Source organism: Apteryx mantelli, chromosome 23 (genome assembly GCF_036417845.1).
Source record: "Apteryx mantelli isolate bAptMan1 chromosome 23, bAptMan1.hap1, whole genome shotgun sequence".
Classification (NCBI taxonomy): domain Eukaryota; kingdom Metazoa; phylum Chordata; class Aves; order Apterygiformes; family Apterygidae; genus Apteryx; species Apteryx mantelli.
The window spans coordinates 3,821,344-3,838,996 of NC_090000.1; the positions used below are offsets into that span (position 1 = coordinate 3,821,344).

The 17,653-nt window shown below is 48.0% G+C and overlaps 1 protein-coding gene across 4 annotated transcripts; it reads left to right on the forward strand.

The window, feature by feature from the left end:
• Positions 1–2,458: 2,458 nt before the first annotated feature.
• Positions 2,459–16,468, forward strand: TLCD5 (TLC domain containing 5). 4 transcript variants are annotated; one of them, XR_010886288.1, is made up of 4 exons: positions 3,581–3,618; positions 11,886–12,085; positions 12,504–13,247; positions 14,562–16,468. XR_010886288.1 is itself a non-coding variant. In XM_067310303.1 (3 exons), exons 2-3 carry the CDS (start codon positions 3,423–3,425, stop codon positions 4,864–4,866), a joined length of 735 nt encoding a protein of 244 aa, XP_067166404.1. In that variant the 5' UTR covers positions 2,459–2,726; positions 3,419–3,422; the 3' UTR covers positions 4,867–8,561. The 4 variants fall into 4 exon arrangements, 3 of the variants coding, with proteins under 3 accessions (XP_067166404.1, XP_067166405.1, XP_067166403.1); XM_067310303.1 differs by lacking the exons at positions 11,886–12,085; positions 12,504–13,247; positions 14,562–16,468 and adding exons at positions 2,459–2,726; positions 4,328–8,561 and having other exon boundaries at positions 3,419–3,618; XM_067310304.1 differs by lacking the exons at positions 11,886–12,085; positions 12,504–13,247; positions 14,562–16,468 and adding exons at positions 2,896–2,919; positions 4,328–8,561 and having other exon boundaries at positions 3,419–3,618.
• Positions 16,469–17,653: the final 1,185 nt, after the last annotated feature.

Here is a 17,653-nt window from a genome sequence, read left to right on the forward strand (position 1 = left end):
TAATTTGCTCACCAAAGCAGCACTGAGTAAATTTTGGAAGATGATTTCTGAAAGCAAGGGAGGGAAATTATAAATGTGTTAAATGCTGGGTAATAGCACCTGCCTGTTAGTATTGCAGCTGAGATCAAAGCAATGCTATGCCAGGTGCTGTGCAAACACACCATGAGAGTTGATATCCACTGAAAAGCTTACAAATACAATGAAGTAGCTCTCAAGTTTATTGATAAACAGGTCCTGATTAGGAAAACATACACAAGCAGCTGTTGTTCGGCCATGTGCTTATTTTGAAAAAAGCAGCAATTGCAAGGGAAAGAACTGTGCTCCCCTATTTCTAGGAATGGGTCCAGTCTCACAGCAGCAGCGGCAAGGGACAAAAAAATACGAGGCAGGAAATTCCAGCTTTCCAAGAGTTAGAGTCACCTCCGACAGCATAAAGAAGCAATGCAGGGAGCAATTGCCCACAGGCAGATGTGCCTCACGGTGGCTATAAGAACACACACTATCTCCTGAACTACCTCATCTGCTCCTGAAGAAGCCCAAGTGCCTGAAACCGGCCTCCACACTCTCTGTCCTAACTCCTTGCTTCAAGAAGACCTCCTCCACCTTTCAGGACTCAAGCAGCAGTGATGTGAGCCCCAGAAGCAGGTGAAGAGCCAGGTCTCCCTGTCCAAAAACATCTCTTTGGGTACCATCCCTATTGCTTGTGAGTATAAGGGGTGCGGCTCCTGTCATCTCTTGTTTTCATCTGTGGTCTGATCATTCACAAGCTCTCTGGTGAGCCAGATGCTATTTAGCTCCAAAGTCAAATTAAGGACATGATATGCTTTTGCAAGTTATGATCTATCGGTAAAATTCATATTGTTCTAACTCATCTCAGCCAGAGGCAACTGAACTGGTTTCTTCAGAATATAAGAGAGAGGAGAGCCAGGAGCATTTGTCCCTGTTTGCAGGTGTTAGAATATGCATAGGAGATGCCAAACCAGATATTAACGACTGAAAACAAAGGTGACTTTTCCACTTAACTGCTGTAGCAGCTCCAGAGCTCTGAGCGTGCTTGCGAAAGAGGCAGGAGGGGGGTTATCAGGAACAAGAAGGTCGTGCCCTGATAATTCCCTGATGTTTAACAGTGCCTGAGTTCATGCAAGGCTGGGAAAGGTGGGAAAACTGGAACAACTTGCTGTTGGTATTTTATTTCTTTTATTGTTCATTCTCCTTCTTTTTCCTCCCATTTTCCATCTGTGAGAAGACCGATTGCCAGTTGGGGGCATGGGGTTCTGCTCCTGGCCCTTCTCAGTCTTCTCTGTGACCTGAAGGAAGTCTTCAAGCATTTCTAAGTGTTTAAATGCTCCCATCAAGTGTCCTCACCACTCCTGAAGCGCACAGCCCTGGGGCTTACCTTCCCAGCAGAACTGGCATAGATCCTAATAGTCCTACATGACGCCTTTGGTAGCAGAGCTTAAATTTAGGCTCACTTTTACAGAGTCCAGTAGCTTAAGCCGGTAAGGACTACTGCTAGAGCTGAAGTGGGACCCCCTTTCTCTGTGCCCATGTCTCCTTGCCTGCCCAACGTGGGTGTTTGCTCCAGAGTGGGGGCTAAAATGCTAGCAAAGAGGAGAAAATTGGGAAGTTTTCACTCGGGTACAACAGAATAATCTACAATCTAACTAGAAGCATGTTTTAATCAGTTAGCAGAGCTTTCATAACACACATAAATATACTATGAAGTGCAGTGCAGACCTAAGTGACCTTAGATCAGGCCTCTCTGAAGCTCCGAGTGATTGCTTTCACTCTCTGTGCAGAGCTCTTTGACTGTAGGGGAGGTTTGGGGTTGTTTGGGACACACAATTTCCTTTAGATTTTTTATTTTAACAAATTGAATAAACAGAAATTACATGGTACTGACAGCAAGCTCACTGTGAGGACTCTAAACTTCAGGCCTGCTGGAAAGACCTCTGCTCTTTGTGTTCATGAGTAAAGCGATGGTAATAGTGAGCCGCCACCCTTGCCCGGATGAGCAGGGCGCAAAGGGCTCGCTGCTGACAGCACACAGCGGTGCAGCTGGTCACCCCAGGTTTGGAGGAAGCATAGCCCTTTCCTGGTTACTCATCCCGGCCTCTCTGGGCCCTGGTTCTCTGCTTCAGCTCAGCTCTTTGTTCACTCTTCCAGTTCTGCGTGTTCCTGGTCACATCTCCCTACACATCCCTCACCACTCCCAGTGCCCAGCGAGTCCCAAACTCGCAGACTCTCATCTCAGTCCCTTCCTTCCCTCTTTGCATTCAGCACAGGCCAACACACAAGTGGTCACCAGGAGCCCACCCACCAGGTGTTTGTTCAAAACCGGGCACAAAACGTGAAAGAAGAGGACTCCAGAATGCTTTTTTGATTGTTTTCTTTTCTTTTCTTTCTTTTTTTTTTTTTTTAACAAGGATAAAAGCACCTCCCCTCTTCTCTGACTCAGCTCAATTCTCCACTTCATTCTCCATCATCATGGGGAAAAACATTCAGCCGAACTGAAGCTGATTTGTCAGAGGCGAGATCTGCAGACGACACGCACTACGGGGCTCTTGCAGCGGGGGGAGCGGCGGCTGAAAGGAGGTACCGGCCCCGCCGACACCCTCCGGGCGCCCGGCCTTGCTTCTCCCACGCCGATCGCGTCTCCCCCGCGCTGCCCCAAGCCCTGTCGCCGTCCCGGCCGCGGAGCTGCGCTCGGATCCCTGCTGCCCCCGGTAAGGGAGCAGGGCAGAGGGGCGGCGGGGGGGGCAGGCGGGGTCGGGCAGGATAAAAGCTGCCGGTGCGCGCCGGCGCCACCTCCGCGGCCGGGCGGTACCGGCGAGCGGAGCCGCGCGGGGCTGGTCGCGCCTGGGCAGGGCGAGGAGCGGAGCGGGGACCCCCGGGGCCGGGCTGGTAAAGAGCCCCGAGGTAAGCGCTGCCCTGGGCCGCCCGCTGCTGCCGCCGCCCCGGCGTGTCCCCCCTGCCCGCGCCGCCCCGTCCCGTCCCGTCCGCGGGGGGCACTGGGGGGGCGCCGCCGCCGCCCCCGGGTGCGGGCAGTGCCCGGCCGGGGGAGGGAGGTGGGCTGGCAGGGGTGAAACCCCGTGGCCAAGGGTGAGCTGGGTTCGGGTGTTGCCCCAAACGTGTCAGGAGCTTGCTGGTGGGGAAGGGCTTGCAGGGAAGCCAGAGGCAGGTGTGCTAGTGGAGGAGAGGGTGTTGGAGAGGGCCTAGCTCTGTTTAGGAGAGCACCATGTTTATGGGAAGGATACGAAGCTTGTTTTGATTTTGTTTGGTTGGTTTTCGGTTTTGTTTTTTTCTCTGGGGCTCCTGCTTATGACCGGGGTTGATAAGGAGGCGTATGGGCTGGATGAACACCCCATGCCTGATATGAGCCTGCTGTGCTCATAACTTCCTCTCTCTCCTTATTCAGCAGGATGGTTTCCATCGTTTTTGAGGTGACCTGCAGTCTCTTTACCTGGCTGTCTCTGTATGCTGCCTTCTGCTACTGGAACAAGCACCGTTCCCATGAGTGGAGCTGTCGTTTGGTCACTCTGCTGCATGGGGTGATTGTCACCTGCCTCTCTGGTTACGTAGCTCTCCTTGATGGCCCCTGGCCTCTAACCCATGCAGGTATGTTTGGAGTCATAGCTCATACATATCCTTGTTATCCAGTGTGGATGATGACTCCGTCTCTGTTTCTGCTGGAAGTGGAGTGAGGGTCTGACATGTCTTTCTGTCTCTTCTCTTCTGTGTATGTTTTGGGGAATTTAGGGGGATTTTGCTTATCTGCTTCTCTTCCAGCCCTTACTGCTACTTACTGTTCATCATCTTACTCGTGTTTTGTTTTTATCCATGTATACTTTGAAAATCTTTATGTTGGCAGCTTGAGTTTATCACAGTATCAGTTAGGTGTGGCAATGTGTTGCCTAAATGCTTTTCACACCTTTGAGGATGCAATAACTTGTAGCATTTGTCTGTGGGTTTTTGTTTGCTGTTTCCTATCATTAAACCTCAAATAGTTCTGCTGATGGTGTCAGGCTCTCCATCCCTGCTTTCTAAAAGGGTGGATAGAAGAGGGGAAACAGGAGTGTGGAAGGATGGAATGACTTGTTTGGCTCTGCTGAGCAGAGCAAAGTCTGAAAACAAAACAGAATCAGGCACTCCAACTTCCAGTCTGGCACTTGGCCTGTAGGATGAGTCTGGAAACTAAGGAGGAAAAAGGCATACATGCAACCTGTAATGCTATATGTTACAGAAGGTGTGTGGGGTGTGTGTGTTTTGTTTTTGTTGTTTTGGTTTTTTTTTAAGACCCCAGGCTTATATACATCTTTCATTTCAGGTTCACCAAACACACCTCTTCAGATTCATGTGCTGTCCCTGACCTTGGGTTACTTTATCTTTGACCTGGGCTGGTGCCTGTTTTTCCAGACAGAGGGGGACCTAATGCTGTTCCATCACACACTGAGTATCTGTGGCATGATCATGGTGCTGGGGCTTGGGAAGTCTGCTACAGAAGTCAATGCTGTTGTATTTGTTAGCGAGATCACCAATCCACTGCTGCAGACCCGATGGTTTCTGCGGGAAATAGGGTGTTACCACAGTATCCTGGGAGAGGTGGTGGATTTCTTCTTTGTGTTCCTCTTCCTGGTGCTGCGAATCGGGGCAGGAGCTTTGATCATGTATGCGATGGTGACCTCCCCTGATCCCATCTGGCTCCTCAAGGCTGGAGGCCTGGCTATGTACATTGTATCTTTGGGGTTCATGGTTGAAATCTGCCGCTTTGTTAGGAGGAAAATACTGAAAAAATGTAATTCCTGGAAAAGCATGAGGAGTATGAATGCACCTGTGAAAACTAATGGGCATTTGGCAGCTCATTAACTGTGGTTGTGGAAGACCATCCCTTAGGAGAGGATCCTGGCTACTGAAGCCCATTTCTGTGAAAAGAGCTCCTAGAAGTGATAAGGAATGGACTTTGTGGCACTGGCAATGGTCTGCTACCCCTGGAGGAGATGAATCAGCTCTAGGAACTCGGGAAAGCTAACTGAAGAGGGTTTCAAGCGGAAAACTGAGGAACTTGGCAAGGCAACTGACCTGTGTTGGTTCCCTGACTTCTCCAGCAATGGTAGAGTCTCTTAAGAGGGTGGTAATGCCAGAGCTATTCAGTCTGAAGCAGATAAGTGCACAGTCCCTATGTTCTTTAATCATCATCTTGGAGGCAGTATTATCTTACAGTTTAGAGCCAGAAAATCTAATCTGAAAATCCCATCTTCTTGCACGTGGGACCAGGTGGAGGTGTGACCTAGCAAAGACTTACTCGGCCTCACTTTGCCTTTGTTCTGGAGCTGGACAACACACTTGACTAAGTACTTGCATGAAGGCCTCTGAATAAGACCAAAGTGCTTGCAGGGCTATAGTAAGTTGTCCTCTGAGTGTGCAAAGTGATGATATTCCAGCTGAGGCAGTGTTTTACCTCAGTGTTTTTAATGACACATTTCCTTTTTTAAATGCTTGCATTCAAGCAGGCACTGTTCTTACAGCAGTGCTACTTCTCTGGAGTTAATGCTGGTGCTGTTGTTGTGAACAGAGTCAAGAATTAGACTTAGGCCAATAAACTCCATAAGCAGGTTTTCATCTAGCTTTGGATTGCTTTCAAAAATGAAGACATTTTGTGGGTGAGAGATGATAGAGAAGAGCCCTGCCTGGATGCTATATTGGTTCTGGGGCTGGCTCACTTACAGGTCACTTAAGCTTAATTCAAGGTTAACAAGAGTCAAATAAGTGATTATATTTTCAGGAGTGACAGTGATGTTTAGGCAGATCTCAGTGTGCCATCTGCTCCGTACCAGCAGATCTCAGAGTATGGACCAGTTCTCAGGGCACTTGTATTCTTAACTTTTCAGAGTTGTATTCTGACTTTTCCCCTGGAGTTTTAATGTGAATTTCTCTGCATTTGAGGCTGCAGTTCAGATGTCATTTCTCCTATAAAAGCCTCACAGCTGAGAAACAAATGGCCCTGTGTTGCCCTCAGGCTTAGCAAGGTTGGTTGCCTTTCCCTCCTTCCTTCTTTCAAAGACCTTGTTTAGATATCCTTCCTGAAGGATTAAATATCTTGAAGCTGTAGAAATGCTGTTCCTAATAAAAGGATGAACTAAAGACCCTCTGAAACGGCCTGCATGGCTCTTGACCAAGTGTGGTGTCACACCCATGGCAGCAGTGTAGGAGAGGAGCAAAGGCAATACAGCTGCTGTGGTGACTGGGCCTTAGGAGCTCCTCCAGGCCCCTTATCTCTCTGACTATTAAGTGTTGATAACTGCCTTGGCTGGGGGTTAGAATAAGGTGGCTGGAGAGATTAAAAAGTGAGAAAACTGGAGCCTTGCACTCCTGGTACATTGCCAGCAAGCCTCTGGGGGCCTGGGTTGGTGAGGTATGAACTCTTGCCAAAGTCGCTGTGCTCTTGTGAAAACTCCTATGAGTGATGAGATTTCTAATAAAGTTATGTTCTCTTTTTAAAAAGAAACACTTGCTGTAATGTTTTTTTGTTCTGGGTCTTAAGGAGGCAACTGAAGTTAACACTGAGGAAAGGAAGGGCTTGAGGGTAGACTAAGCATGCTAAGGCTAGCAGTCACTGGCAAAGCTCAGGCTCATACCTTCACACTGCTTGGGAAGGAGTGGGCTGATAGTAAATCAAGCACAGACAGAGCCATGTGCCCTGGAGCTCAGGCTTGAGGTGTAAAGGATAGATGAGGGTCAGCAGGAGCTCAGACTTAAGACTGAAGTACCCCTAACCTGCTTTGCCAATGAGTCACTGCCAGTACTGTAGGATACTTGGGAATGTGGCACTGAACTGAGGTGGTGTTTGCTCTTGATGAACACAAGGTTGTGTGGCACCTGTTAAATAAATTCTGGTTATGGCCTACATCCCAGACTGATTTTTTTTTCTTTGTAGCAGCATTTTACTCTAGAAATGACAGTTTCAGAAGGCTCAGGTTACAAGGTGGTTTATTTACAGTATCTTTGGAGATGCAATCAAAAGCATGAGAGGCATTAGCACCTTCTTGTTAAGAGGAAACTGTAGTCCTGAGCCACTGCTGAGTGGCCCTTGCTAGATGTGAACCTGCCTGCCTCTGCTGGGCTGGGACCCTGGCTCTCCGGAGCAGAGGTGGGATGGAGTTTGGGCTCCAACAGGAGCAGTTGTCCCTCAGCTGAGGGACAGTAATGCAGTGCACCCAGCTTGCTTCAGTGCAAAACGAAACTGGTGGTGGTTAACTCTTGAGATCCGAAGCAGAGCAAGTACTCTGATGGTCATCTACCACGACTCGCCTAAGGCACAGTTTTAGTGTTAAACCTTCTAATGTGATGCCAGAAAAGCATCCTTAGTATCCCATGGGACTTTTCTCCTTTGCTAATGCTTGAGAGAAGGCAATTTTTTGATGCTTATTATAGCTGCCTGATTTTTTTATTGTCAAACATAATGAGGGCTCTTTGCCTTACAAAAAAGTGACCAGCAATCTTGACTTAGCTCAGCTTGTAACTGAAAGACTATTGGACTCCAGCTTCACACATATTCCCCATTTATTTTTGAACAAGGAGTTTCCAAGTGATGATGAGCTCTGTGACCTTATTGCAAACTCTTTTTTTAGAACTGGTATAGAAATAAGACGAGCAAATAACCTACTGATGTGCAAGGGCATGGCTATACTGCAAAGGGTAGCAGTGTGCAAATAACTGTTAGGAGAGGTTCCTGTCCCTAGCTGTTTTCCTGAGTGCTATTCATCTGCAGGCAAAATGTGCCAGTGCAACTCAGCCTGCCTATTTAAATGGCTGAGTCTGCACAAAGCAAACAAGAAAATTAGTGTATAAGCTGCACCTAACTTCTGGTACAATCCGCTGGGAGGTGATATAACTCACCACCTTGCATTTCACTCTATGCAAATTCTGCGTGTTGTATGATCTAGAAAAAAATTAAGACTCCTCTGTATTCCACCTGGGATGTTAAATGGTCTTTGTCTCATTAGGACTTCGAGTGCTGTTCTGCTGCAGCTGTCTCTGTTCTTGTCTGCTCAGTTTTTGTACCACAACTCAACATTAGCCTTGTAGCTTTCCATCTACTATCAACGCTGTTCTCTTTCTGAAACCAAATGTTAGAACAGATTCATCTCATTTGTTTTTGAAGTTACTAGAGTTGGCGTGGTGCCTGGTCAAGCCAAGGTGTGGGAAAACAAAATGAGATCCTACGATCCCTCAGAGAAGCAAATGCACTGTTAGGGTAGTTGAGGATGTAGTGTTGAAATAGCTGAAGGAAGAGCATCTTGTAGTGATAGGAACCTGTGCCTGGCCTGACCTGGAAGGCTGGGATAGGCAGATGTCCGGTTAAAAACAGGATGGTTATAAGTGCTGTGAGAAGCGGGACAAGCCGCTCCCACCAGCTCAAGCAAAACTTGACAGGAGAAAAAGAAATAGTAGCTCTGGGTGTGAGAGGCAGCTTTGATTGTAACTTAAGAAAGGAATAAGGGGCTGGTTGGAGGAAGATTTTTGTGAGCTACCTGAGGGGCCCTGTTTTGCTGTGCTGTGGGTGTAGGTGAAGCGTGGGGGGGGGGGGGGGGGGGAGATGCGTTTTGCTGCTTGACTGTCTGCAGTCGCAAGTCACCGGGGTTTCCAAGTGCTGCCTAAGCAGGTAGGCTCGGGGCAGGGCCGTGCTCTCTCCCAGCCCGCGGGAGCGGCGTGCCCGGGTGACAAGCCCAGCGGGGGACGCCACCTTCGCGCTAGCGCTGCCTTCCCGCAGCTTTGCAACGCGGCGGGGCTCGGCGCTGCCGTCCCTCCTCCCCGCCGGTAGGTGCCGCCGCCGCCGCCAGGGCGCTCGCCAGGGCCGCGGCCCCGCGCCCGCTCCGCCGGCAGGTGGGTGCGCGGGGCGCGGAGCGGAGCGGCGCGGCAGCGCGGGGGTGCGCGGCTCCGCGGGGGGGGGCCTCGGGGCGGGGGGGGGCGGGCGCGGGGAGGCTTTTCTCCGCGCGTGCGTGATTTTAGGGCGTTTGGGCGCTCTTCCTCCCCCCCCCCCCCAAATCGGGAAACCGCGGTCCTTCCCTGGCGCTGCGCATCTAGTTTTTAAGCTCTTTTCCGGGAGGGCTGGGCTGTTCTGCATTAGGTCTTCGGGGGCGTGCGGTTATTCTAGGGCCTGCTCTCGTTTGTGACCCCGCTGTCACTGGAAATACAGATAATGACGTAATTGCCGCTGATTCGGAAGGATATCACCCTCTCTAGTGCACAGGGATGGGCGTAATTCATGGATGCAACATATACTGTATATATTAATAACAAGTGTTAAGCTTTGTTCTGCTATTGATATATTCCAAGGGACAGGGGGAAATCTGTGTGAATAGGTGGGAAAAACGTTCTGAAATATTAAGAAGATCATTCCGGCTCTTGTAGTGGTCAGGTATCCCTCTGCCAGGCATCTCCAGCCAGGCAGTCCCTCCTGTCTCATCCAAATTCCTTCTGCCTTACCCACCTCCCTTCTGCTTGAGGCAGGGCCCTGAGTACCGGGGATGCCAATGGAAACATCAGGTCAGAACAGTTAATCACATCCTTATTTCATCTCTCCCGTGTTCCCTAGGCCCATTAAAACATAATGGTTTTGTTTATCCGGCCGCCTCAGTCATGCCTTGTTCAGCGTGAAACAGGACAAACAGGAAGGTTGGGAATTGCAACTCTGACTCCTCATCACGCGTAGCCCTGTTGGTGTTCCCCAGCCCTGGGCATGAATCCAGTGGGGTGGTCAGCAGATACCAGCAGGACCAGTGGCACTTCTAATATTATACAACTGGAAGCCTGTGCACCCCGGAGCGTGACTCAGCTTCTCTCGATGCACTTCCCTGAATGCTTAGGAATAATGAGACGTATCTCATAGGGAGGTATTATAAATATGAATGAGTTGTAGGTGTAACATTATTATATATTTAGGGGGGTAGCAACAAAAGCAGTGTGCTCCACAGATATTTATGCATTGTAATTTTATTCTGGTAGCATGTCCAGTTCTTTTGTGTGTTTGAAAGATCCTGTATTGCACAATGAGGGAGGATGTATACAAGAAATGTTCCTTCTGCTAAAAACACATCCTTTCATTCAGCATGTAAGGGCAGGTGCAGCCAGTGCACTTCGTGCAGGAGTTCGTGAAATGACTGTCAGGCTGACGGACAGAGGGACAGTCTGGAAGAGATAGAGGGCACTTGCCTTGAGCAGTGTCAGTGACTGCCTTTTTGCAGCTTGGCCTGCGGAGTGGCCCCAGAATCATCTTGGCAGCTTGTCAGAGTGAGTCTGGAAGGGCCTTGAGAGGTTGTCTTGTTCATCCCCCTTATGCCATGCTCTGCAAAAAAAAATTCTTTATGGGCATAGCTCCTAATCCTTTTGCATCAAAAAGATTTGGAGGTCTTGGTGAAGTCTGCAGTGAGGAGAGTTAAACAGGAGTCTTGTGCCTGTACCTGCTGGCTTGATTTTTGCCTTGTCTTCCTCCTCTCCCTCTGCTGGTTGCTTTTTGTACACCCTTTGAGTGCAAGCTGTCGAGGAGGGAGCGTGTGCAGCGCCTAGCACGGTGAAGTTGTGAGGAAGGCCAAGAGGCACTCTGAGAATGCAGCCAAGGGTAGGAAAGGGACTGGCTGGATGAGCGCTCGGCTGCTCCCTCAGGAGGTGTGCTGCTTTATTCCATCGCCGTTTGCTGGGAGGTGTTTTGTTCTAACCTGAGCTTTGTCCCCATGCACTAAAGAAGCAGCTTGAATTGTTTGTTGGTACTGCTGGAAGTTTTCCCTGGGAGGAGAAGGGGATTTTCTGGCAGATTTTTTTCCAAGCTGCCCTGGAAGTGGGTTGGTGCTAGAAGGTTAAAATTGAGTAGCAGGAAGAGGTAGTGATGCTTTTGTTTCTTGTCGCTTGTTTGCAAATGGTGTTGCAGCACTGGGAAGATGGATTAGCAGTGAACCTAGCAAGAGAATGATGGGAGCTTTTTGGGGAGAGGAGGAACCAAGCTAGCAAACAGCACGGCAGGATGAGCAGGTCAGGTGGGGTAACGCAAGCAGACCATTGAAATGCAGGATGTGTGGGCAGAGAAGAAAAATGAAGGGACAGGAATAGCTCTGGATCAAAGCCTTGTTGGTAGTTGTGAAGCTCATCAGCCTGTCCCTTAGGCAGTGCAGATGAGCACTAACATATCGTAGCCGATCTCTGCATCATGGACTGGTTGGAGAAGTCCTCAGAGGTGCATTCCCAAGTCCTGGTCTATTTTCTGTTCAACCAAGCTAAGAACTCACTGTCTTGCAAGATCATTGCTTTCAATATGTCTTCCCATAGCGGAGGTGACATGGGTGGGATCTGAGTGCTGGTGGCTGCTATTGAATCTGGCCTAATTTTCAAGGATATACTTTTTTGGTGTAGGCCTTTCCTCAGAGGAATTGGAGTTTCCAGCGCCATTTATCCTGTCATAGGTGACAAAACAGGGACTCAGAGAAGCAACCGTAAGCTCTTCCACTGAGTCATTATGTGACCTCAGACAGTCATGTCACTGCCTTGTGCCACAGCGTCCCCATGAGAAACTGCTGATATTGGCTCTCCTTTGAGAAGTGATTTGGATCCACAGAGCTGCATGAGAGTTAAGATTTGTATTGTAAACTCTTTGCTTGGATTGGTTTAATATCTAAGAGACTGGAGGAGAGATTGTGAGCCTCTGGGAGGCTGCTCCCAGGTTACAATAATGGGTGCCTTTGAATAAAAATGTCAGGAGCAAGAAACACCATCAGGAAATAGTGCTGTCCACTCTGCGCTGGGGTGGTTACTGGTGAAACGCTTTACGGGGTTGCACTAACGTTGTCACATGCCTAGACTTTCTGATCCGTTTCTTCCTTCCGTTCCTGTGTCAGGATGGTGTTCCCCCTGCCTCTCCGGGTAGCCTGCAGCCTGATTGCCTGGCTGTCTCTCTACGCTTGGTTCTGCCATCGCTACAAGCACCGGAATTACGAATGGAGCTGCAGGCTGGTCACCCTGACCCATGGCATCCTTGCTACCTGCCTCTCTGCTTACATTGGCTTTATTGATGGTCCCTGGCCTTTAACTCACGCAGGTATGTGATGAAAGTTGTGGTCCCAAGTGCCCAGTGAGTGATCTGATGGCACAAAGTGGGATTTTCCTACCACCCTAGTAGCCCACCCACCTGAGAAACATTGACTGTAATGGCTTGTGGGATTCTTTGTGATGGAAAGTTTTAGAGAAATGAAGAAACTGGTACTGCGTTTTGCTAGTGTAATGACCCTCCCCAACTGCAATCTGGCAAAGTTTGTCATCACGTTGTGTGGACATTACATGTGTGCAGCTGTTAGACTAACAAATACAGTATCGTGACTTCTCTGACTTCTCCAGCTGAGCTGTCATCAGTACAAGATAATATCAGCCTGTCAATGCTGGAGGTGAATACCCCTTTCCTGTCTCAGATCTTGTTGCCTCTGTGCTTTAAAGCTCTGACTGGTGTCTGTCTTTTTCAGGATCACCAAACACAACTCTTCAGGTGCATGTGCTGTGCCTTAGCTTGGGCTACTTCCTCTTCGACCTTTGTTGGTGTGTGTACTTCCAGACGGAGGGTGCCCTGATGCTGGCCCACCATCTGGTGAGCATCTTGGGCATCACAGCGTCATTGGCACTTGGGGAATCGGCTGCTGAGGTCAATGCCGTCATCTTTGGCAGTGAGATCACTAACCCGCTGTTGCAGGCCCGCTGGTTCCTGAGGGAGATGGGATGTTACCACAGCCTCACAGGTGACCTCGTGGATTTTTTCTTCGTGGTTCTCTTCACTGGGGTGCGGATTGGAGTGGGGGCCTGGCTGATGTACTGTGAACTTGCCTCTCCCAAACCCAGGTGGTACATTAAGTTGGGTGGTGTGATCATGTATGCTGTCTCCTGGGTTTTCATGGTCAGCATCTGTCGCTTCGCTAGGAGGAAGAGCATGAAGAAGTACCACGCTTGGAGGAGTCGGAGGAGTGAGGAGTTGTTCTTGAAAACTAATGGACATCTGAAAAATCAATGACTGGATGCTGAGTACAGTCTTCCTCGAGTTCATAATCTGGCAAGAAGGGGATCATGCCTGAAATGCCACTGTCGGGAAAGGAGCCAACACACGTTAGCAATTCTGGAGCCAAATTTCTCTCTGGCGTAACTCCATTGAAATCCATGGAGCTATGCCATGGATTCATTGGATCTGCAGTGTTTGGCCTGGCAGAGGCTGGCTTGGTGTGTGTATATAAGCATAAACTAAATGATATTAGTGAAAGAAGGGCTAATTTAACAGACTAAACATAACTAGGTCAGCAGTGCAGGTGTAAATAGCAGTATTAGTAGCTAACTCCTTCAGCACTGGTGTACAGTCTTGGAAGAGATGAGAAAATAACGCTAAGTCTTGATGTTCAGTGTTTGGTGCAGTCTAGACAGCTAGAGTGACTTTGTTTATGCTCTTAGGAAGAAACATGTTCTAGTGTTTCACGTGAGTTGGGCAGAAGCAGGATTTGGGATTCCTGGCTTTTCCACCAATTTGTTATGTGACCTTGGGCAAGTCACTTAACTCTCTAACTCTGTGCCTAATTTCCCCATATGTGAATTGGGGGTGATGGAGCTGATCCGTCTGTGTTATGCACTTTCAGATCTTTACTTGAGAGGTGCTATATTAATGCAAAGTGATGGTGGTTATCTGCACTTTGTTCATTATCCCTGTGTTTCCTTTGGGAGAAATAATTTTGGTGGTTGAGCTAGAATATGTCTTTAGAAAGGACGATATTTTAGGTAGGCCTTTGTTTCCTACCCTTTCTAATGGCTTTTAATAACTTATTTATTAACTTATTGATAATTTATTTTTTGGTAGTGCCCAGAAGCTCTAATCAGCATTGGCACCTTGCAGGACTAGGTGCTTTATGAATACACCCAAAGACACAGCCCCTGACATGAAGCACTTTTGTCACTTTTTCCCTTTTCTTCATCCATGACTATTAAAACCTTATTCCCTCCCTCCAAATACTACCCTTAGCTCCTTGAGGCACCAGCACTCCCCATTATGAGAAGCCCCATCAGGACTTGCCAGTAAGTGGTTCTCTGGCTGATAGGCCTCAAATATGGGCCAAGCGCTGATTTGCCTGCAGAATGCTGAATTTCCCTCTGCTGTGTTTTTCGGCCCAAATGCAGGCATAGTGTGGAGCAAGCTTGTGACCAAGTGGCTTGTCTGGAGATTGCCAGACAAATACCTTCCCCAAGCTGCAAGTTGCTTTTAAAAATGAGAACAGTAAATGCAGAGTGCTTTACTGCAGCAATCTGCAAACCACCTATACTTTTTGGCAGCCCAAAGGGAACAGGGACCAGAATCTGATTTGTAGTAAAGGCCATGTATTTGTGTTGTCTTGAAAGTGTCATTCCAGATTCAGATCAGTGTATCTGAATCCAGGGTCTGCACCAGGGTTTGCTGGGAATAGTGGATGACTGTAGGTGAAATCTGAGATCTCTATGGGCAAAATGATTGAAAAAAAACCAGCTTGTTTGAAACTAGCGTTGTTTTTCCCCAGGACTGTAGATACCAGTTTCAGCAAGAATGTTTCCTCAAATCCAAGTTGGGATTTCTGGTTGAAGTGGCCAACATGCATCTTCAAAACGTGGTGGTTAGGGTGGAAGGGCTACCGTTCTTCAGGTCCTTCCTCTGCCCTGTTCAAGATTAGAGACCTAATCTTGGCTCTCTTGCATCTGAATTGATGACTTGACCCTCCCCGCCCCCCCCAACTGGATCTGAGTTGCTTCATAAAAGTGACGATTTATGGGGTAAGAAAAAATTATTTTTCAGCTTGGTGAGTAAAGAAGTGTAGAGAAGTGAACCTAACTGGGAGAACAGGTAAGTGTTACTTATCTGGTTCCCCTTAGCAGGGAAAAATTGTCCCCCAGTTCACAGCAGCTGCTGTTTATTTCACTGGATGTTTTTAAGCACTGTTACTTTGCTGTTGTTATTACGATCATTAATTCTGAGCCTCAGCACCCGGGTTCCAGTGCAGCTCAGATTCCAGTTCTGCTCTGAGCCTTGCCTGTTGCAACCAAAGACCTGAAGAGCCCAAAGGGCTTCAGACTAGCAGAGCCAACTGACAGGTGAGCTGATCCTTAAAAGGAAACTTGACTCATTTAGCACAGCGCAGCGATATAATTGTTGAGCCTTGAGGGGAGACAAGAAGGGCTAGATGGGACTTGCTGGTTCTTTCCCAGCTCTGCTGATGATGTGGGGTGTGTCAAGGAACCTTTTTGCCTCAGCTTACCCACCTTATTAAGTGGGTACAGTATTTACCTACCTCGTGGGGTGTTTTCATTTGTTAACACTAAGCCATCTTTGATAAATGCTTAGTGGTCTCTGTCAAGCTGTGCTGTATAAAAATATAATGCTGTTAGTATAGTGCTTTGAGTGAAGCACTTCTCACTAAGACCCACAATCAGTACTTTCTAACTTGAACCTGGCACTTGCCAGCATCTGGTTTGCCTCACAAAAGCATGAGTCCAAAAGGCTTCGCAGTGGTACTTAACAGGCAGGAGTCAGAAGAGTAAGCTAGACATATATGTAAGGGTCAGCCCTGCCGCCTCATATGCAGGTGGACTCCCAAGTTAAGGAAAGGAGGTCTGGTGGGTTTTCTCAGGTAAGCACTGCATTTATCTGGAGCCAGAAGAGCTTCAGCAGCCGGCCTGACCAGGGAATAAGGAGTGAGATGGTTGCAGGGAAAGCTTTCAGCAGCAAGTCCTGAGGACATGTAGCAGAAAGCTGAGCCTTTTCGTTTCTCAGTGCAGTTGTTGACTTGCCCATCAAGAAGGGTTTCCTGAGAAGTCCTGACGGTTTGGACTCCGACCTCTGACGAGGTTAGTGTGCAGCTGAATGCATAGTTACTGCCCTTCTGTGCGCAGCCTGCCCAAGTAGGTATGGAGGAGAAGGATGCCAGTTAAGATGATTGCAGGTATGTGTGAAACACGCACCCTGTGTGAGAATGTTTTGGAAGATAATACACTTAACGGTTGAGGGGTCCCTTTCTTCGAACTGGGGGGAACTTGGTTGGGAGAAGCAGAGCTCTGTGATCAATGTTGAGGCTTCAGATGCTAAACAAAGGCACCGGAAAACAAAAGAGCAATTAAGAATGGCTCTGTGAGGTGGAGGTAGCAACAATGTCTCAGAGCAAGGCTTTGTAGTCTGAATAGTGGGATCCAGTACAGAAACCCAGGGGTAGGAAACAAAACTTTCAAGCTGAGTGGAGCAGATGGTTGGGGCCCCTGTCCTCGGGCTGGTCCATGGTGACTAGAGCAAGTTGTAAAAGTAAACTGCAGAACTAGTGTGAAATACTAACTTGTGTTTGAATTACTGTGTAATAGCAACTAATGTTTCACCAGTGAATGGTGTAGATGCTTTGTATTATGTTTTATAAAATAAAGATTCTTTAATTATAATGAGAAATTGGGTTTCCCTCTTTTGATGCTGTTCTCGCATAAGTCATGTGTGTGTCACTGCATGAGTCAGCATTACCAGTGTAAATGAATCAAGTGTTGAGCATTGGGTGGTTTTTGGAGGCAGAACCAACAACTTGTTGTACAGCTTTGACCATTATTGCTTCTTAGAGTTCCTTAGCATTATTTTACAGGCAGAGAAGCTACTCTTCTTTGTGAGGTTGTTGTGAGGAGTAGTTGGTAGTTTGGTGTTTACTAATACATGCTTTCAGGTTGTTGAATGGCTGAACAGGGTGTGTTTCTTCCATAATTTTTTTTATACTGGCATGTACCTTTTGTTCCCAGGCCTCCTGTAAATCCTCAGGCAACTCAAGGAGTAAAAAAGTTCCCTTTGTTTTTCATGCTCTATTTGCTAAAGGAAGAGGGTCTCCTGTGTTTTCACATCATGAACCACTCTTCCCATTCACAAACTACACATTGTTGCCTAAGAATTGCTCCATTGGAAAGTCGGATAGGAATAGAGTGTGTTTTAGCATTATTTAATGTTGCCTTAAGTGGGGGTGCTTGCAGCTGTAGAAATGAGCCAAAGTCAGCACTGTGTAAAGGTGCAGACTTATCTGGGGACTAAGATGTGCAGGTCTGTCTCCACGTGCCTGCCATCGTGCTGTTGCTTACATCCTGGGTGGCTGCTTTCACTCAGAGCCAGAGAGAAACCGCAGGTCTGTGTAGCTGCTGGGAGCTGGGTATATCATGCTCTGTGCATCCCCCAGAGCTCCCTGAGCAGGACGGACTGTATCCCATAATCTGCTGTGGCAGGTGTGAGCTGCCATGAGGATGTTGTGGAGGGCTCATATATTCACACAGGGGCTTCTTTTGCCCTTGGTGCAATGACTTAGCACTGGGAAAGGCACGAATACACACAGGATGCTTTAGTTAGAAGTGATTTAGAAAGTTCTTGCACTCCTTTTAAAAGCTCTTCTTTGAAAGGGTACTCCTAAAATAAAAAGAGAGGAAAACATTTCTTCCAGAGTGATACTGCTTTTCAGTGATCAAAAGAAATCCAGGCACCAACAAGAATTTCTCTGGACCAGGCACTGTACAGACCCAGAACCAAAGAAAGGCCCAGACCTATACAGACTAAATCAGCAGCTCTGAAAATACACGTAGCCAAGTCACACTCAGGAAAGATTGGTAG

Excerpts from the sequence above, each read along its gene's own strand:
- TLCD5 (XM_067310302.1), top strand. The coding sequence starts at position 11,887 with ATGGTGTTCCCCCTGCCTCTCCGGGTAGCCTGCAGCCTGATTGCCTGG. Across the intron at positions 12,086-12,503 it reads CTGGCCTTTAACTCACGCAG|GATCACCAAACACAACTCTT; the intron begins GTATGTGATGAA and ends TGTCTTTTTCAG.